Source organism: Bradysia coprophila, chromosome IV (assembly GCF_014529535.1).
Source record: "Bradysia coprophila strain Holo2 chromosome IV, BU_Bcop_v1, whole genome shotgun sequence".
NCBI lineage: Eukaryota > Metazoa > Arthropoda > Insecta > Diptera > Sciaridae > Bradysia > Bradysia coprophila.
In genome coordinates this window covers 12,773,715-12,792,819 of record NC_050738.1, presented here as the reverse complement: position 1 = coordinate 12,792,819, position 19,105 = coordinate 12,773,715, and the positions used below count along the sequence as shown (strand labels likewise).

Here is a 19,105-nt window from a genome sequence, read left to right as displayed (position 1 = left end):
ACCTTAATATGACCCATTTTTCATAATTGTTTGGTTGTGTGTCTAAGCTGAACGTTTGGAGCCTCACTATATTAGCGCGGTCGTGATTATTGATCGTGAAATAAGTGTTAATTAGCTGGTTCAGCGGATCAGCCATAATATTTATTTTTGATATTTTCAGCATCCAACATCGATATTAGAATGTGGTATCCGGTGACCCATGAATTTTTGAAACACACACGGAATTTTGAAAAACGACACATTTTCTGTTTTGCGGTTTACTGGTTTTTGTGAATTTTGCATGTATGGAAAAATCAAAAACTCAAGTAAAACACAGAAACAGAAAATTCCGTGCGTTCAGACTATTTTTTTTTTTACAATTTGGGGCTAAGAAGTAAAATCCCGATGCTCACTGCTCACCCCGAAAGAGTGACGAAAAAAACTTCAGAAACATCTTTTACTTCCAGGTGCTAGAAATTTCAGGCTACTCGCAGCCCGCTTATCTCTAGTGCAGAGCTAACAGCTGATAATTAAAAAAAACGATGTGAATTATGCTTTGGTTATCTACTACTTTCAATACACAGACAGTGCAAGATAGTAATACACCTGTCAATGTTTAATAAATAATTTGTTTAATTTTACATTCTACAAATGACAAAGTGTCCATGTCCAAGCACAGTAATTCGTTCCTCATATAATTTCTGGGACCTTAAGTGTTACAAAACAAATATGTATAATTATAATATTCAAAGTCAGTTCCAGTCGTTAACCTACGAAAATTACATTTGTATACTCGCTATAAATACGTGTAAAAATATACCAACAATACAATATAATCAACAGCAAAGACATATCAATTCGCTTATCCAAGTTTAGATGAGAAATCTCTTATCATTTAGTATAGTAAGTATTCAGTAGAAAGTTCTGTACGTACGTCGTGTCGGTCGGTCAGTAGTAAGTTAATTTAGTTTTGGAATTTGATGAACAAGTGCCAATATTTGCTGAAGTCTTCCGTCGTAATAGTAGATACTCTCTACTATAGTTCAATAGTTCATCATTTTCGTAATCAGTATTGAAGATAGAAATACATCAATCGCTTAGAGTTCGTGTTATTTGCCTCTAATATTATATCATCATCTGAGATTACATTATCTCAACGCTATTCAGGTATATCACACCATTTACATTGCAAGTGTTTGTGCTGAAAATGTCCGTAGTCATAAGGTTAAATTAACTAGTCAAGTGATCAACTAGAGGTAGTCTACTTCACGTTGAAAAGAAAAGAAATAGAAGAATATTCTGCAGAATAATTTTATTAATGCTTTACCCCAAAAACCATCACCGCTTAAGTGTGACTTTTAAAATCCAATGGCATGACCATCATTTCTTGGGTCACTTCCAGCGCACAAGACACCAGTAACCGGATTCCTGACTATAATCTGACCGGTTCCAAAGTCACTCCTATCCCATCCAGTTACAAGAATTGGTTGTTGATGACCAATTTTCTCTAGTATCCTTACTGTTTCTATTGGAATTCCATCTTCAAGCAAAATTTGTCCGACAGCTGTGCCACCATCAATTTGAACTCTTGGTGCGTCGATTGCTGAATAATTTTTTTTTAGTTTCACTGTGTCACATCAACACAGTTGGACCTACCTTCTTGTGGATTCATTCCAAAATCAACCATATTTGAGATAACTTGAAGATGACCTTGTGGCTGCATAAAACCACCCATCACTCCGAAAGGGCAATATAATTCCCCATCTTTCAATGCCATTCCCGGTATGATTGTGTGATAGCTGTGCAAGAATTAAATGAATTTATTAACTCTACTGTCATGGAATGTTTATATTTACGGTCGTTTTCCCGGTTGTAAGCTATTAACGTGGTTGGGATCCAATGAGAAATTCGCTCCACGATTTTGCAATGTAAATCCACATCCTTTCGGAACAATTCCAGTTCCGAAACCCTGATAGTTAGAATTAATGAAACTGCAAGCATTGCCCTGTCCATCAACAACACAAAAGTACACTGTATTGCTGAAGTTCGGGGGGAATCCATGTTCCTAGAGCAGAATATAATATTGAAGAGATTGATTCAATAAATGAAATTGATGAAGCATACAAAGTCTGTGGCTGCTCTTTGTAGGCTAATTAGTCTTCGCCTTTCAGCTGCATAATCCTTGGAAAGTAATCCAGCGACAGGGACGCTTTCAAAAGCTGGATCAGCGATGTAAAAACGTGCATCAGCGAAAGCTAATCGAAGACTTTCAATTACTATATGTAAGTGATCCGGGGAATTGTGTTGCAATCCTTGGAGATTAAATCCTTCCAAAATATTTAGAGCCAGCAGTGCGGTTATTCCTTGTCCATTTGGTGGCATTTCATAGACATCAACACCTCTATAGTTTACATGAACAGGTTCATCTTGAGTGCTGACATGGGTTTCTAAGTCGGCCATGTTCATGACTCCACCATTTTCGTTTATAACATCGACAATAGCTTGAGCAATGCGTCCCTGGTAGAATCCGGTTTTGTTGTTTGCGCCCAATTCTCGGAAAGTTTCAGCCAAAAATGGCATTTTCATAATTTCACCTTCTTTTGGTGCTACTCCATTTAACAACATTTCCGTTCCGTTGGTTGCGTTTTGTAGAAGACTACAATTTAGGTGTTTATCAGTACGACTCAAAGTAAAAAGAGAATTTGACTCATTTGATTATATAGAACACAACCTTTCACTGCCTCCCCAATAATAAGCGCACACTTGGGCTACAGGAAAACCCTCCTCTGCCATTATTGTTGCTGGAGCAAGAATTTCGCTGAGAGTAAGATTTCCACTTCCAAACTGCTCTACAGTGTCTACCCAGGCAGCTGCAGCACTGTGCAAAAAACATAGCTCGTAAAAGTTATTATTCCCAACGATTACCTACACGGTCCAAATGAAATTACCCAGGAACAGTTATGAAAAGTGGCGATCGGGTAGACGGTCTATTCTGTTCGTTGTACCCAAGGTTCTCAAACGTTTCAATAGAAAGATTCGACGGACATCGGCCACTAAATGAAATTTCCCTTCTTATATCCAAGATTTCAAGATACGCTGTTTTGCTGTTAATTACCTTCCATTAATGCCTCGTACTTTTTTTGTAGTTGCGTCGTAATACAATGCGAATGCATCTCCACCCAGTCCTACATTGATATAAAATAGAAGGAAATAATTGTCGAAACCAAACTCAGTCTACATACCAGTAGAAGTAGGTTGCGTCACATTTAATGCAGCTGCAACAGCAACCGCAGCGTCTGCTGCATTGCCTCCCCGCTTCAAGATTTCAAGACCAGCTTCGGCAGCTAAGGGCTTGAGTGGTAAAATATATAAAATTTAACCGATGAAACGGCATACCAAGCGCAATTTTATTTAATACCACCCACCTGACTGCATGCCACAATACCATTTTTTGCGTAGATCGGACTACGTCTCGAATTCCAGATTCCATCCATATTGATTTAGAAAATTTGTTTTCTCTTTGTTTGATTGAAATTAAAAGTTGAACTGTAGAATGTGGATGTGTTTGAGACGATATTTATATGCATCTGTTTCGTTCGTCTTGAAATTAAAACAATGCCTAAGCTCTGACATAAATTACGATTGATAAAAATCGTTCAATTAAATCGAAGCCGAAAATATTGATAAGTTGTTTGCTAATTGATTATTAATTGTATTACTATTGAACTTACTGTAAACTGAAAATTCTTAATTTATGGAAACAGATAGGAGAATACCGAATTCAACTAACAGATAAAATGTATCAGTAACTGCTTACCAAAAGCTTAAGTCAAAGAGTGACACCAGTGGTTACTTTAAAGTCGTCATCAATAGAAAACGTAAATTTGAAGCTTTTTTTTTAAATATTAGAAAATCTTTATTTCAGCGAATCATTCTTTATCAATAATCTGGGTACTCAAATCTCTAAAAATACTTATAAAGCCCACACGGATCATATATTTCAATTCGCAAGCTTTTCGGTAATCCGGTAATAATGTAATTAATAATCAATTAGTAAATTACTTATCATTTTCGGGTTTAAACACCGAGGCGATCTTATCAATGTTTAATTTATGTTAGAACTCAAACACAGTTTGATTTGTTATTTTCATCGTAATAAGTAATTTATTTGATATGAAGTAAGTCAATAGATGGAAGGGTCGAAAGCTAACACTTTATTGCCAGGTCACCATTAGGGTGGTAGTACAATTATTTGTTAAGTAAGTACTATGTATTAGATAGAAATGTTGAGCTGTTAGCCGACTTACATATATCACATTCAAAAAATCATAGGCCTCAGTGTTTCAGATTACTAATAATTTAGAGATTATAGGTCAAGGCTTATGTCGAATTAAAATTGATGGATACAACAATTTTATGCCACTCAGCATCATAATAGGCAAAATTTGCAAACTTTAGATGCTTCTGTGGCATAAAACGTTGTATGAATGTCGGTGCAAAGTATACTTAATTAGGCTCACGATGTGTGACACATCTAGAGCCTAATAAGGTACTTTGAACTCGATGTCATAAATAACTATTTTGTTGGCGTATTAACCTCTCCTAACTTAAAACATTAATGAATCATCAATGAACATGCAAGCTTGGTGTCTAGGGATCGATTTCTGCCTGGAATTTTTTTTATGTGCATTTGAAACGTTCAATGATCATTGGTTTACCGAGGAGAAAAAAAGTCCTTGTCACCATATTTGCAATAAATTACTGCCGGAGATAATAATTTATCTGCGAGCTCATTAGGTTAATTTGAGATTATTCAACTCCTGCGTGATGACTGTACATTGTAAATTGTCCGTTAAATTTTAATGCGATAATAATTCAATTAACAATCAATTAGTAAGTGACTTATCACTTTCAAACGTTTTGTCCGACGCTTTATCCATCAAAATTTATGTCAGAAGTCTATTACCTACCACATTATTTTGATACGTAAGGTACAGCTGACGAATTGATGATAATCTAATAATCTAATAATATCGCTTCCTACGCACTAAACGAATGCACTAGTCAAAAACGAACCATGAATAGGCTGTGGGATTCTCGTCAATTCTCGTTAGAACAATTGATGCGAAAAATGGAATCGTAGCTTGCAGTCAGGTGGCTGCTCAAGCTGGTATTGAAAAATTTAAGAGAGCATGCAATGCTGCAGATGCTTGCGTTTGCATTGCCAATATCCCAATAGAGTGTTCCAGTTTGTTCTAATAGAATTGTGGTCCGCAGCCTCAACTGTTCAAAAACTTTAGTAACTTCATATAGAGTCTTCCAGTTCGTTATATCACAACTGTGGCCCGCAGCCGCAACTATTCGAAAACTATACTAATAACGTCTTCTTAAAACAATTGGTACCGATGTACCCTCAGCCTCAACTGTTTGAAAGCTCTACTAACTTTTCAAAATCTGTGCTGACTGCTCGAACTGTTTTTTTACTTAGATAAGTACCATATAAGTGCGGTCATGTTATTGATTGCGATGGTGTGATTAGTGTTAATTAGCTAAAACAGCCTTAATATTCATTTATGCAGATAATTTTCAGTATCCAACATCGATAGAAGAATATGGTATCCTGTGATCCCTGAATTTTTGATAAGTCCGGCTTTACGTTGAACGTATTTTTACACAAATTTTCATAAGTAAACTCTTGAATTTTTCCGGTATAAGCTCTTTTTCCTGTCGTTTTGAGTTCAAAAATAAGATTCCCGATGCTCACTGCTGACCTGCGTCACTCTATTTTACTTTCGAGTACTAGAAATTTTCGCAAGCCGCTTATCTCTAGCGCAGAGCTAACAGCTGATAATTAAAAAAACGGTGTGAATTATGCTTTGATTATCTACTAATTTCAACACACAGACAGTGCAAGATAATAATTTCTTTAATTCTATATTGTGTAAATGACACATAAAGTGTCCATCCAAGCACAGGAATTTGTTTTTCTCATACATTTTCCAGGACCTTAAGTGCCACAGTTGCAGTTGCTAATCTACTAATATTGTGGAGCTCGCTTTAAATACGTGGAAAATACACCGACAATATAATCAACAGCACAGGCATATCAATTCGGTTAACCAAGTCTAGACGAGAAATGTCTTATCATTTAGTGGTACGTATTCGGTCGAAAGTTCTGTAGTATGTCACGTCGGCGGGTCAGTCAGTAAGTTTATTTAGTTTTGGAATTTCAAGAGCAAGTACCAATAGTTGTTAAAGTCTTCCGTTATAACAGTAGATACTTTCTATAGTGCTGAATAGTTTACCATTTTCTTAATCAGTATTGTAGATAGAAATACATCAATCGCTTAGAGTGTGTGTTATTTGCCTCTAATATTATATCATCATCTGAGATTATATTATCTCAACTCAACGCTCTTCAGGTATATCACAGCATTCACATTGCAAATGTTTATGGTGTAAATGTGTGTAGTCATAAGGTTAACTCAACTAGTCAAGTGAAAAAAAAGAATATTCTGCAGAATAATTTTATTAATGCTTTACCCCAAAAACCATCACCGCTTATACATTTACGTGTTCATCGACATCAATTGGTTCGAGAATTATGTGTGACCTTTAGAATCCAATAGCATGACCATCATTTCTTGGGTCACTTCCAGCGCACAAGACACCAGTAACAGGATTCCTGACTATAATCTGCCCGGTACCAAAGTTACCTCTACTCCATCCAGTGACAAGTGTTGGTTGTTGATGACCAATTTTCTCAAGTATACTTACTGTTTCTATTGGAATTCCATCTTCAATCAAAATTCGTCCGGCAGCTGTACCACCATCAATTTGAATTCTTGGTGCGTCGATTGCTGAATACATTTTTTTTAGTTTCACTGTGAAGGATCAACTCAACACAGTTGGACTTACCTTCTTGTGGATTCATTCCAAAATCAACCATATTTGAGATGACTTGAAGATGACCTTGTGGTTGCATAAAACCACCCATCACTCCGAAAGGGCAATATAATTCCCCGTCTTTCAATGCCATTCCCGGTATGATTGTGTGGTACGGTCTTTTTCCCGGTTGTAAGCTATTTACGTGGTTGCGATCTAATGAGAAATTGGCTCCGCGGTTTTGCAATGTAAATCCACATCCTTTCGGAACAATTCCAGTTCCGAAACCTTCATAGTTAGAATTAATGAAACTGCAAGCATTGCCCTGTCCATCAACAACACAAAAGTACACAGTATTGCTAAAGTTCGGGGGGAATCCATGTTCCTAGAGCAGAATATAATATTGAACAGATTGATTCAATAAATGAAATTGATGAAGTATACAAAGTCTCTGGCTGCTCTTTGTAGGCTAATTAGTCTTCGCCTTTCAGCTGCATAATCCTTGGAAAGTAATCCAGCGACAGGGACGCTTTCAAAAGCTGGATCAGCGATGTAAAAACGTGCATCAGCGAAAGCTAATCGAAGACTTTCAATCACTATATGTAAGTGATCCGGGGAATTGTGTTGCATTCCTTGGAGATTAAATCCTTCCAAAATATTTAGAGCCAGCAGTGCGGTTATTCCTTGTCCATTTGGTGGCATTTCATAGACATCAACACCTCTATAGTTTACATGAACAGGTTCATCTTGAGTGCTGACATGGGTTTCTAAGTCGGCCATGTTCATGACTCCACCATTTTCGTTTATAACATCGACAATAGCTTGAGCAATGCGTCCCTGGTAGAATCCGGTTTTGTTGTTTGCGCCCAATTCTCGGAAAGTTTCAGCCAAAAATGGCATTTTCATAATTTCACCTTCCTTTGGCGCTACGCCGTTTAACAACATTTCAGTTCCGTTGGATGCATTTCGGAGAATGCTAAAATTGAAGTGTTTATCAGTACGACTCGACGTGAAATGAGAATCGGACTCATTTTGTCGATTTGATTAATAGAACCTTTCACTGCGTCCCCAATAATAAGCACACACTTGGGCTATTTGCCATTTTTGTTGCTGGAGCTAGAATTTCGCTGAGAGTAAGATTTCCACTTCCAAACTGTTCCACGGTGTCCACCCATGCAGCTGCAGCACTGCGCAAAAAAAAACACCGGAAAATTTATTCACATTGATACATACATGGTCTGAAAGTAATTACCCAGGAACAGTTATAAAAAGTGGCGATCGGGAAGACGGTCTATTCTGTTCGTTGTACCCAAGGTTCTCAAACGTTTCAATAGAAAGATTCGACGGACATCGGCCACTAAATTAAGTTCACTTCAATATTCAAGACTGCAAGATAATTTTTTTGCTGTTAATTACCTTCCATTAATGCCTCGTACTTCTTTTGTAGTTGCATCGTAGTACAATGCAAATGCATCTCCACCCAGTCCTGCATTGATATAAATTAGAAGAAAAATTGGTCGAAACCAAACTCAAACTCAAACATACCAGTAGAAGTAGGTTGCGTCACATTTAATGCAGCTGCAACAGCAACCGCAGCGTCTGCTGCATTTCCTCCCCGCTTCAAGATTTCAAGACCAGCTTCGGCAGCTAAGGGCTTGAGTGGTAAAATATATAAAATTTAACCGATGAAACGGCATACCAAGCGCAATTTTATTTAATACCACCCACCTGACTGCATGCCACAATACCATTTTTTGCGTAGATCGGACTACGTCTCGAATTCCAGATTCCATCCATATTGATTTAGAAAATTTGTTTTCTCTTTGTTTCAATTTTGATTGAAATTAAAAGTTTAACTGTAGAGTGTGGATGTTTGAGACGATATTTATATGCATCGGTTTCGTTCGTCTCGAAATTAAAACAATGCTTAAGCTCTGACATAAATTACGATTGATAAAAATCGTTCAATTAAATCGAAGCCGAAAATATTGATAAGTTGTTTGCTAATTGATTATTAATTGTATTACTATTGAACTTACTGTAAACTGAAAATTCTAAATTTATGGAAACAGATTAGGAGATTGTAAATAATAATTCCGAATCCAACTAACAGATAAAATGTAACAGTGACCGTTTACCAAAAGCTTAACTCAAAGAGCTTAAGTACCACTCATGAGTTACCACTCATCATCAATATAAAATGGATATTTGTTGAGACAATGATGTCCGTGTAGACATACTTTATCAATAATCTGGGTACTCAAATCTCTAAAAATACTTATAAAGCCCACACGGATCATATATTTCAATTCGCCAGCTTTTCGGTAATCCGGTAATAATGTAATTAATAATCAATTAGTAAATTACTTATCAGTTTCGGGTTTGAACACCGAGCCGATCTTATCAATGTTTAATTTATGTTAGAGCTCAAGCACAGTTTGATTTGTTATTTTCATCGGAATAAGTAATTTATTTCATATGAAGTAAGTTAATAGATGAAAGGGTCGAAAGCTTTAATGACGGGTCACAATTTGAGTGATGGTACAATTATTTGTTAAGTAAGCACTATGTATTAGCCCTACTAGCCCTACTAGATATAAATGCTGAGCTGTAAGCCGACTTAAAAAACGTTGAAAATAATAGGTCTCAGTAAATATATTTTGTATTGAAAGATTAAATTATAATTTCCAAATTTAAAGTCAGGGCTTATAAGTTATATTCGAATCAAATTTGCGCATTTTTTTTTCATTCTCAAGATAACTTGTAATTTTTCAGCTCTCTACTCTCCGTTTTTTTTTCACAATTCCACAATTAAGCAGGATACATGTGAGAACAACACTTTAACTCGAATTATGTATAAAATCTTTCACACCAAAGATGTCGAAATAGTTATTTATGGGATCGAGTGCAGAGTCCAACCAGGTCTAACATACATAATGTGTGTAATAAAGCACTTTGCACCGAGTTTCATACAGCGTTTTATGCTACAAATAGTATAATAGTTGCGAACGTAACTAAACGACTTTTTCATTTACTTTATTGATTCTATCGATATATGAAAATATTTGGTGACGCTGTTTGATTTGAGTTGGATTAGCATCATAGTGTGTAAAATTTGCAAAATATAGGTGCCTCGGTTGCATAAATCTTTGCATGAATCTCAGCCGCCTCATGTCATAATTACACATCTAGAGCCTAATGTTCACTCGATACCATAAATGACCATTATCTACCAGATTTTCAAACAACGAAGATCATATGGAAGAGTGTTAACTCGTAACCAAGGCGAAGTCGATCAAATACTCTTAAACACGATAAATACTGTATACATTCCATTTTTTGTGGACATATTCACCTTTTCTAACTCAAAACATCAATGAATCATCAATGAAAATACTACCATTAAACATGACTTTAGTGTGTCGAGGGCTCGATTTCTGTCTATTTTTTACAAAAACTTGAATCTATCAAAATAATATTTCATTATCCTGTAACCTGGCATATGTCCAGTATTATTATCAAGTCTATTCTTTCCATCGATCGAAGTATTTTCAATATGTTGATTTCAAATCTTGTACTTCAATTTCTAGAACATACATTTTAGTATATAACAGATGAATAGCAGTATGTGTCACGTTAGTGAGCTTTCATTTGTGGTACGAGGAAAGCTTTTGGTCATGAAAAAAATATGTTTGTGAGTTGTGTCCTCAGTTGACCTTTATGAATTCGATGATTTGAAGAAATTCATTAGGAGGTTCGGTAGAGTAATGTGAGTAATTATACGCAAGTATAAACAGGTGCAAGGCCTCACCATATTTGCTATAAATTACTGCCGGAGATAATAATTTATCGGTAATCTCATTAGGTTAATTTGAGATTATTCAACTCCTGCGTGATGACTGTACATTGTAAATTGTCCGTTAAATTTTAATGCGATAATAATTCAATTAACAAACAATTAGTAAGTGACTTATCACTTTCATACGTTTTGTCCGACGCATATCAATCAAAAATTCATGTCAGAAGTCTATTACCGCATTATTTTGATACGCAAGGTACAGCTGACGAATTGATGATAATCTAAAAATAACGCTTCCTACGGACTAAACGAACGCACGAGTCAAAAACGAGCCATGGATAGACTATGGAATTCTCGTCGTAGTCCAATATATGCGAAAAATGGAATGGTAGCTTGCAGCCAGGTGCGAGTGTTTTAAATTTGCCATTGATGTTACTATTAAATCAAGACATGCATCTTACAAATCTAGCCATTGGCAGCTCAAGCTGGTCTTGAAATATTGAAGCGAGGAGGCAATGCTGCCGATGCTTGCGTTTGTATTGCAGCTGCATTAAACGTGACGCAACCCACTTCGACTGGTATGTCTTGAAAATATGAATTTGATGTGAATCATGAAAATGTAACGTCAACAATTTTTATGAAAAAAAAAATGTTAACAGGTATAGGTGGAGATGCATTTGCACTGTTTTTCGATGCCACCAAAAAAGAGGTTCGGGGCATCAATGGAAGGTATTTATCCGGTAAATCTAACTTAGATGTTTCAATTTAAAATTTAATTTTTGCACTTGAAACCAAGTGGTCGTTGTCCTTCCGATCTTTCTATAGACACCTTTAACAATCTGGGATACAATGAACAGAACCGACCGTCTTCGCTATCACCACTATTCATCACCGTTCCTGGGTATTTATTTTACGAGGTGTATGAAGCCATTTTATAAACTTATAGTCTCGTAATCTTCATTCAGAGCTGCAGCTGCATGGGTAGACACAGTGGAACAGTTCGGAAGTGGAAATCTTACTCTCAGTGAAATTCTAGAACCTGCAATAAAATTGGCAGAGGAAGGATTTCCAGTGGCTCAAGTGAGCGCTCATTTTTGGAAGAAAAGTGAGCATCTCTTGCAGAATTCAGCGAATGGAACAGAAATACTTCTAAATGGCCTTGCTCCAAGAGAAGGTGAAATTATGAAAATGCCATTTTTGGCTGAGACATTCCGAGAATTGGGCATAAACAAGAAACCCGGATTCTATCAGGGCCGCATTGCTCAAGCTATTGTCGATGTTATAAAGGAAAATGGTGGAGTAATGAGCTTGGCCGACTTAGAAAATCATGTCAGCACTCAAGATGAACCTGTTCATGTAAACTATAGAGGCGTCGATGTGTATGAAATACCTCCTAATGGACAAGGAATGACTGCACTGTTAGGTCTAAATATTTTGGAAGGATTTAATCTCCAAGGGATGCAACACAGTTCCCCGGAGCACTTACACATAGTGATTGAAAGCCTTCGATTAGCTTTTGCTGATGCGCGTTTTTATATAGCTGATCCATTTTTTGAAAGCGTTCCTGTTGCAGGATTACTTTCTAAGGACTATGCAGCCGATAGGCGCGACAAAATAAATTTACAAGAAGCAGCCACGGACTTGGTAATGTTTAATAGTCAGGAATTGATTGAAATATTAAAGTTCCTTTCAAATTATGGATTAGCAACATGGATATCCTCAGAACTTCAGCAATACTGTGTACTTTTGCGTAGTGGATGGACAGGGCAATGCGTGTAGTTTCATTAATTCTAACTATCAGGGTTTTGGGACTGGAATTATTCCGAAAGGATGTGGATTTACGTTACACAATCGTGGAGACAATTTCTCATTGGATCCTAGCCACGTAAATAGCTTACAACCGGGAAAACGACCGTAAATATAAAAAAAATCCATGAAAGGGAAGTAAAGTAAATTCGGCTTGATGATCCGCAGTTACCACACAATTATACCAGGAATGGCATTGAAAGACGGTGAACTATATTGTCCGTTCGGAGTAATGGGCGCTTTTATGCAGCCTCAAGGGCATCTTCAGGTCATTTCTAATATGATTGACTTTGGAATGAATCCGCAGCAAGGTAAATTTAGTAATTTAAATATCGATGCACCGCCTGCATCTGGGAAAATGTTTCTTGATTTTCACTAATGTTTACGAATTCTTTGAATTTTTATTTTCATTTTTGGAAAATATTTAAGAAAATTTCATCGATTTCTTCTAAAAATTTCCCAAAGCCGGGCAGAGCAAATCTCGTACTTAAAACTAATTCTAAAAAAAACGATACAGCACTTGATGCACCAAGGGTTCAAATCAGTGGTGGTACAGCTGCCGGACGGATTTTGATTGAAGATGGCATTCCAATAGAAACAGTTCAGGTGTTAGAGAAAATAGGCCATCAACAGCCAACAATTGTCAGTGGTTGGAATAGAAGTGAATTCGGTGTTGGACAAATTATAGTAAGGAATCCAGTAACTGGTGTTTTGTGTGCTGGAAGCGACCCAAGACATGATGGTCATGCTATTGGTTGGTAGGATATTTTTAACTAGTTGAAAATGGTGATTCGGTTGGGAAATAAAGCTTTTTTTGATGACAGAATAAATCGACTGCAGTTTTTATTTGCAAACTCGAGAAAGCATAAAATTTATGCCAACGTGCAGAAGACATTGATCGCCTGACAAATGTGTGAATTGAAAGTGAATTTCTTTTATTACAAACTGTGGCTCATGTCTGTATAAATGTACATAATTATTCGCGAAAAACTCTAGTACGTCTAGTACACATAGTGCATTATATTCAAGCGTGCAACAGTGCAACATTAAAAGAACGAAAATTTTCTTTCACTATACTGCCGTTGTCTGTCTACTGTGATACAGCTACAGAGGTAAAGCATGAAGAAATTTTTTAATTCAAATATTTATCAATCGACTTTGCTTCACTTCAGTGAATTTATACGATAATATGGCTCTACCAGAGAAGCTATTGCAAAACTATAAAAAATTTCAGGTAAATTTTTGATCAAACCAAACGAAAAACTATTAAAGTGTAGTCCATCTCTCAGTGTTATGCAAGTGGTTCCACTAATAATTCTGTAATTTTCAAGGCACCAAATAACATCCCAGTCTGGCTGAAAGGTGGACAATCGGATAAAATTCTATTTGGAATAACTGTTGCTGGATGTGGACTCGGTGTATTAGGCTATTTGCAAATGTTGTACACAATGGGTTTTAAGAAGAAGAACCAATAAAAATTGTAACAATTTCTAGACAAAAATACAGACACATTTACTGAGTAGACTCTCATGTAAATTATTTTCATTTGGTTGCGGAAAATTTTTCATTAGCATGATGCAACACATGATGCACTTCTATAGGATTTATTTTTAGAATAAAAAAAACCGCAACAGATGCCAATATTTTGCGTGCATTTTTTTTTATTTTATATTTTTTGAATCAACGTACGTTCATCTGCAGGCTGGCCACATGTACTCGATTTGTTAATGTTCGCCACGTTGGTTTTTTCGCTCTGAGGCGATAAGATAACTTGACAGATGAGACATTTTTTGAGTTCGAGATTTTGTTGTTTCTTATAAAAATGAGAATTTGTTTATTTTGATTGTGTTCTGTGAAAATTCACCCAATCTGAATTGGATGCGAATGCGAAGCGAAATTATTGGAAACACATCGATGTGTAAAAGTCGTCAATAGAAGGTGATTATTTTGTTGCATGAATATGTAATACAGATCAACAGTTTCATTGATGTAAATAATTAACCTTTGTCACTATATTTACTTTGTTATTGGCTTTGAATGTTTTTTTTTTTTGCTCAGTTCAATGACGCCCATCACTCACATTCCATTTAGAATCAACCTTCTCAGAACGCCAAGTGTATCACTGTTTAAGAACTGCATCTATTACTTCCCTTCTCTTAAGCATTTCCGTCAATTTGATACTCAATCTTTTACTTCGATGGTTTTAACATATTTTGCTATATAAAAGAACATTAAACAGAGCTTATCGCTTTTATTATGACCGTTGTTGCCAATAACAGATGATTAATCGTTTCTAAGACAATACAATACATTATGAATTACTACTGTCGGTTGTTTTATGTGACGGCATTCTTCTTTCGTAAATTAGGATACGAAATGACCCTATTCATGCTGTGCAAATCAAATTTATTATTGTAGACATTCTAAGTAAAAAAATACAATCTTTTAAGGTATAAGAAAGCATCGATACCACCGAAAGAACAATAATCCATAATGGATGACGAGGACGCTGCTGTTGAAAAACAGAAGCTAGTAGCTGATGATGAAGCTGATAATGAACCGGACGATGAACAAAACATTTCTTCCAATGCACCGAAAACAATACAAACACCGATCTCGCCTGTACTGAGCAACAAGGTACAATAATTCGCTTAAATTTAGGTAGAATTTTCTAATAAAAAATTTACGAAAAACTTGCAGATATTTTCAAGCGGAGAGACAAGCAAAACACAAGACTCGAGTAATTGCTCAGTAGGAAAAGGAACATCGGATTCGGGTCCACAGTCAACAAGACTGATTTATCTTAATGAACGGAAACAGGAGAAAACGGAATTTAAGCCGAAGCCAAAAAAGATGCAAAGAGGTAAGCGTCGACAGTTGGTGAAGATTTCCCAAATTTCCAACCGCGCATGTTAGAAAAAATGTTGGTCCACTTATGCTAAGAGGATTTTACAGGGAATTCGATTCCAGAACTCGCGTCCGACTCGTTCTGAAAACCACTCGTTCGCTAAAAAAGCCTCTTAGCATTAGAAAAATAGTATTTTCAATGTGATGTTATCACGTTTTTAAAGTATTGCACCGAATTTTGTATAACTTTGGTTATGCTAGTTGTCACAAATTATTTTTTGTTTGTTCAGGTTCTTGAGTTTAACCCATATGACACTATTCCTATCCAAAATTAAAATTCTTCGGCTAAGTTCGTGAATTACAGAGGGATTTGCGTTCCCATGTTCGATTTTAAAATTCTAAACTCTGCAGTCCAGTTCATGCAAGCGAAAGACGAACATACCTTCAAAAATACGATTTCTCTCGATATCTTTCCAATGGAAAGTTTCCATCCATCCCTGGAGTTCAAATTCAGCCAATCTATAAAAATTCAAAGTAGACCCTGCCGTACTTTAGTTCATGTCAACTAGAATCTAATTTTGACCTGAACATGACTTAGTACCAGCTCTGATATGGCATGAAATTTAAAATTTGTGACGTTACGTTCAGTTTCCCAAGCCCTGGATCTGAAATTAATTGTTCAGTTTTGATTGAAACCTCGTGCTTATTATTGAGAATTTTAATTCGGAATAATTCTGTCGGAATATTTTTCGTAACTTTTCGGAATTATTCGGAGCTTTACCGAAGTTCCAGAATTTAAGTTCCCAACAATAAGCCCCGATGAAACCTGAACCTGGCCTGAGAAAATTCAAGCTTTCGCATTTCAGGTCTGACTGTTGTTCGACCCAATTACAAAGTGCCCTGAGCATTCTCCGTTGTTTTCCTGTTGAGTTTATAATGATTTTATATTATTTGTTTCAGTTAATTGATTTTGTTTTATTTATAATTTATTTTCGTTTTGTTTCTTTCTTTTTCTTTTTTATTTTGCTCCACATTAGACGTAGAATGTACACTGCCAAATTCAAGTTCAAATCTGAGTTTCGAAGCTCGATCACTTAAACATCATTCATTTCTGTCAGAAGTACCGGATGTACGGCACATGGAACGAGCATTGTTAGGATTGCTCGATGATTTTCATTCGGGTAAATTGAAGGCGTTCGGTAAGTGACCGGTTTCTCTTTTTCTTATTCCAAACACCTACCGTTAGTAACACGTACCGAAATCCCTTTCTTCATTAAAAAAGGATCCGGATGCACCATGGAACACATGACGGATATTCGGGAACAGCAAGAGAATTTAGCGAAATTACACTTTGATCTCGGCGCATGTGGTGATGATCCATTGAACAGTAACAACAACATGCTGCAGTTAGTTCAAAAATTGGAAAAGCTTTCGGTTTCGATAGAAAAATTACATTCCACTAATTCGGGTGGTTCGGGTGTGTAATTCGTTCGTTGTGGTTAGACTGTGCCAGAATGAAATTTTCTAAATAAATTGGAATGGGTTTTAATCGTTTTAATACAAACGTACGATACACGTAATAGTCTCGGTAAATAGTATGACAGCATCGAATTGATGGGTTAGATATTTTTTATTTTAATTCTAGGAAAAATTTTATTACTTTGTACCGCAGAGATAAAGAAAATCATTGAATAAAAGTTACGGTGGAACATTTTATGATTTGTTAAGTTCGATATTTTTATTCGATTTAATTACAACTTAGCCGTTTGTCGGCAATTCGAATCTACTGCGTAGGTAAGTTCACCGTTAAGTTTGATGTTTTGAAAGACATATTTTCGTTCCATCACTGCTATTTTAAAGCAGATAATTTGCAAAAATACAAAGATTATCGAGCGAATTTTTCGATGAAATTCGTTACATCTTAAAAGGAATTTTTAATAGTTCGCCTGATTTTTCGCTAGATAAAATTGCTTTTTTTACCATAACATCGTTTATTGCCACATTAATCATTGAATCTATTACTTCTTTTGTAGAAAGCATCACCTGATGCTTCGCAAAAAATATGTTAATTCGTTGGCTTACACATTAATTTTTCTAGGATCGGACCGCAAGCCATTGCTTATTTTTTCATTTCATGTCGATAAAGTTTCTGACAGTTAAAATGCAGTCATCGACCACAAATGTAGAATATCCTACGTAATTGCTTGTTAGTTATTGTTTTGGGTTGTGTTATTTCTTCACTCGCCTTCGGCCTCGTTCCGCAAAGCTCACTCTTGCCAAAACAACAAACTTACAAGCAAGGATGTAATATACTATTATAATTGAAGAACAGCTAGGATATTGCAAATTTCGTACAAAATATGATTATAATATGCTAGTAAACACTTGGTACAGTGCCTCACTGGCCATACTGGGAAGTCGGTAGACACCTGAAGAACATATGACACAATTGAATCAGTTGTTTTTGTTTCAAATTTTGCAGGCCCTAAACGAAATTTCCCGAAGCGTAAGGCGGCAGTAACTGCAGTCCTGATTTAAAATTGTCTCATACGTCAGAAAAATTGACGAGAAGAAAATTAGAATTCTAAAGAATTTTTGTGTTAGTACACTTCAATCAAAATTGAAGCTCAACGAAAGTCGTGCCGCGGTAGGTTCATGGTGTCATGGATAGTAGAGGTCACTACCTACGCAACGACACCCATATCTTTGAAGTCTATCGTTGTAACTTTTTGAAAACACTCTATAAAATTTGAATTTTTTTCCCTAAAATAGCTACTGCACCACATACACGAAAAATTTCGAAAAGTTTTAAAGGCCAGCTTATGCGTCAACACCTCTACCAATGACCATAATTTCAGATCAATGCGTTACGTATTCTTGGTGATATGCAACAAAATAGTTATTTGTGTATCTGTTTTGGACGTTTGATTTTAGGCAATTTCGCGAACGAAGTGAGGGCTACATGCGAAAGGGCCTAAAATCAAACCTCCAAAACAGATACTCAAAAAAGTTTTCATGTAAGGGGTCGAAAACCAGAAAAAAATCTCGAAACTCCCTCATTTTCGGCCCCGACACATGAAAACTATTTTGATCACCGCGTGAAAACATAATTATTTCGAGAATTCTTTTTTGTTGCAAATGACTCAGGTGGGTCATTACCCGCCGAAAATCGCTGATGGTTTGTTTTTAAGTTGTTCGAAGTTTTGGCGAATTGACTCTTAACTGTAAATTCCCGGTCAATTTTTCAAAAATTAGTTTCTTGCTTAAGTAATTATCGCTAAAGCCTCCAAATTTGACACCTTGTCAATTCAGAGTTCATGGTAGTAGCATGGCTGTGTAGCCTGTGTAGTCACACATGAAAGTTAGAATCATGCTTATATCGTGCACAAAGCGGTTAAAAAATCTCCACCCATACCACGGTGTATAGCTAAAAATCTCCCATTGCACGTAAATTCGAATCTCAATTGCCAATCTCTAGGTGACAAAGCTAATTTAACGGCAGTCAATTTTATAACTTAAATTCATAGAATTGTTGTCGAGATTTGTTTTACAATTTACCATTTGTTGGTATATATTATGAATCACATCGACAACAAATGAAATATGCTTAAAACATTCGTCACATTATACGATTATTTGTTTTCTGTGGAATAAAGATATAAATCATTTTGTGTTCGTTCCAAATGTTATTTACATTCCAAACCTTTTTTTTTCCTCCTACCGTAACTATATTATACATATCAAAAACAACAGACTTTGGTCTTTTCTTGAAAAGAAATCGGTTTAATT

General features: G+C 36.0%; 4 protein-coding genes and 1 pseudogene across 11 annotated transcripts; 3 read left to right on the top strand and 2 right to left on the bottom strand.

Annotated features, from left to right (window-relative positions):
• The first annotated feature begins 836 nt into the window (after positions 1-836).
• Positions 837-13,299, top strand: LOC119066333 (glutathione hydrolase-like YwrD proenzyme). 6 transcript variants are annotated; one of them, XM_037168735.1, is made up of 9 exons: positions 837-933; positions 10,920-11,066; positions 11,133-11,241; positions 11,323-11,392; positions 11,460-11,564; positions 11,629-12,307; positions 12,369-12,577; positions 12,638-12,780; positions 12,987-13,299. In XM_037168735.1, exons 2-9 carry the CDS (start codon positions 10,998-11,000, stop codon positions 13,229-13,231), a joined length of 1,629 nt encoding a protein of 542 aa, XP_037024630.1. In that variant the 5' UTR covers positions 837-933; positions 10,920-10,997; the 3' UTR covers positions 13,232-13,299. The 6 variants fall into 6 exon arrangements, with proteins under 6 accessions (XP_037024630.1, XP_037024632.1, XP_037024631.1 ...); XM_037168737.1 differs by lacking the exon at positions 837-933 and adding an exon at positions 1,066-1,146; XM_037168736.1 differs by lacking the exon at positions 837-933 and adding an exon at positions 5,947-6,133.
• On the bottom strand, positions 1,165-3,699 carry LOC119066335 (glutathione hydrolase-like YwrD proenzyme). The gene is made up of 9 exons (XM_037168740.1): positions 3,405-3,699; positions 3,222-3,330; positions 3,095-3,164; positions 2,928-3,032; positions 2,711-2,857; positions 2,104-2,635; positions 1,836-2,044; positions 1,636-1,778; positions 1,165-1,582 (listed from the first exon to the last, which is right to left on the bottom strand). The coding sequence occupies exons 1-9, from the start codon at positions 3,471-3,473 to the stop codon at positions 1,338-1,340; spliced, it is 1,629 nt and encodes a 542-aa protein (XP_037024635.1). The 5' UTR covers positions 3,474-3,699; the 3' UTR covers positions 1,165-1,337.
• On the bottom strand, positions 6,493-8,876 carry LOC119066336 (annotated as a pseudogene).
• A 170-nt stretch (positions 13,300-13,469) lies between the features above and the next one.
• On the top strand, positions 13,470-13,993 carry LOC119066338. Its single transcript, XM_037168744.1, has 3 exons — positions 13,470-13,581; positions 13,642-13,703; positions 13,801-13,993. Exons 2-3 carry the CDS (start codon positions 13,659-13,661, stop codon positions 13,942-13,944), a joined length of 189 nt encoding a protein of 62 aa, XP_037024639.1. The 5' UTR covers positions 13,470-13,581; positions 13,642-13,658; the 3' UTR covers positions 13,945-13,993.
• Positions 13,994-14,229: 236 nt separating this feature from the next.
• On the top strand, positions 14,230-17,043 carry LOC119066337 (coiled-coil domain-containing protein 28B). 3 transcript variants are annotated; one of them, XM_037168743.1, is made up of 5 exons: positions 14,230-14,407; positions 14,920-15,106; positions 15,170-15,332; positions 16,435-16,515; positions 16,599-17,043. In XM_037168743.1, the coding sequence occupies exons 2-5, from the start codon at positions 14,963-14,965 to the stop codon at positions 16,799-16,801; spliced, it is 591 nt and encodes a 196-aa protein (XP_037024638.1). In that variant the 5' UTR covers positions 14,230-14,407; positions 14,920-14,962; the 3' UTR covers positions 16,802-17,043. The 3 variants fall into 3 exon arrangements, with proteins under 3 accessions (XP_037024638.1, XP_037024637.1, XP_037024636.1); XM_037168742.1 differs by having other exon boundaries at positions 14,232-14,458; positions 16,354-16,515; XM_037168741.1 differs by having other exon boundaries at positions 14,233-14,407; positions 16,354-16,515.
• Positions 17,044-19,105: the final 2,062 nt, after the last annotated feature.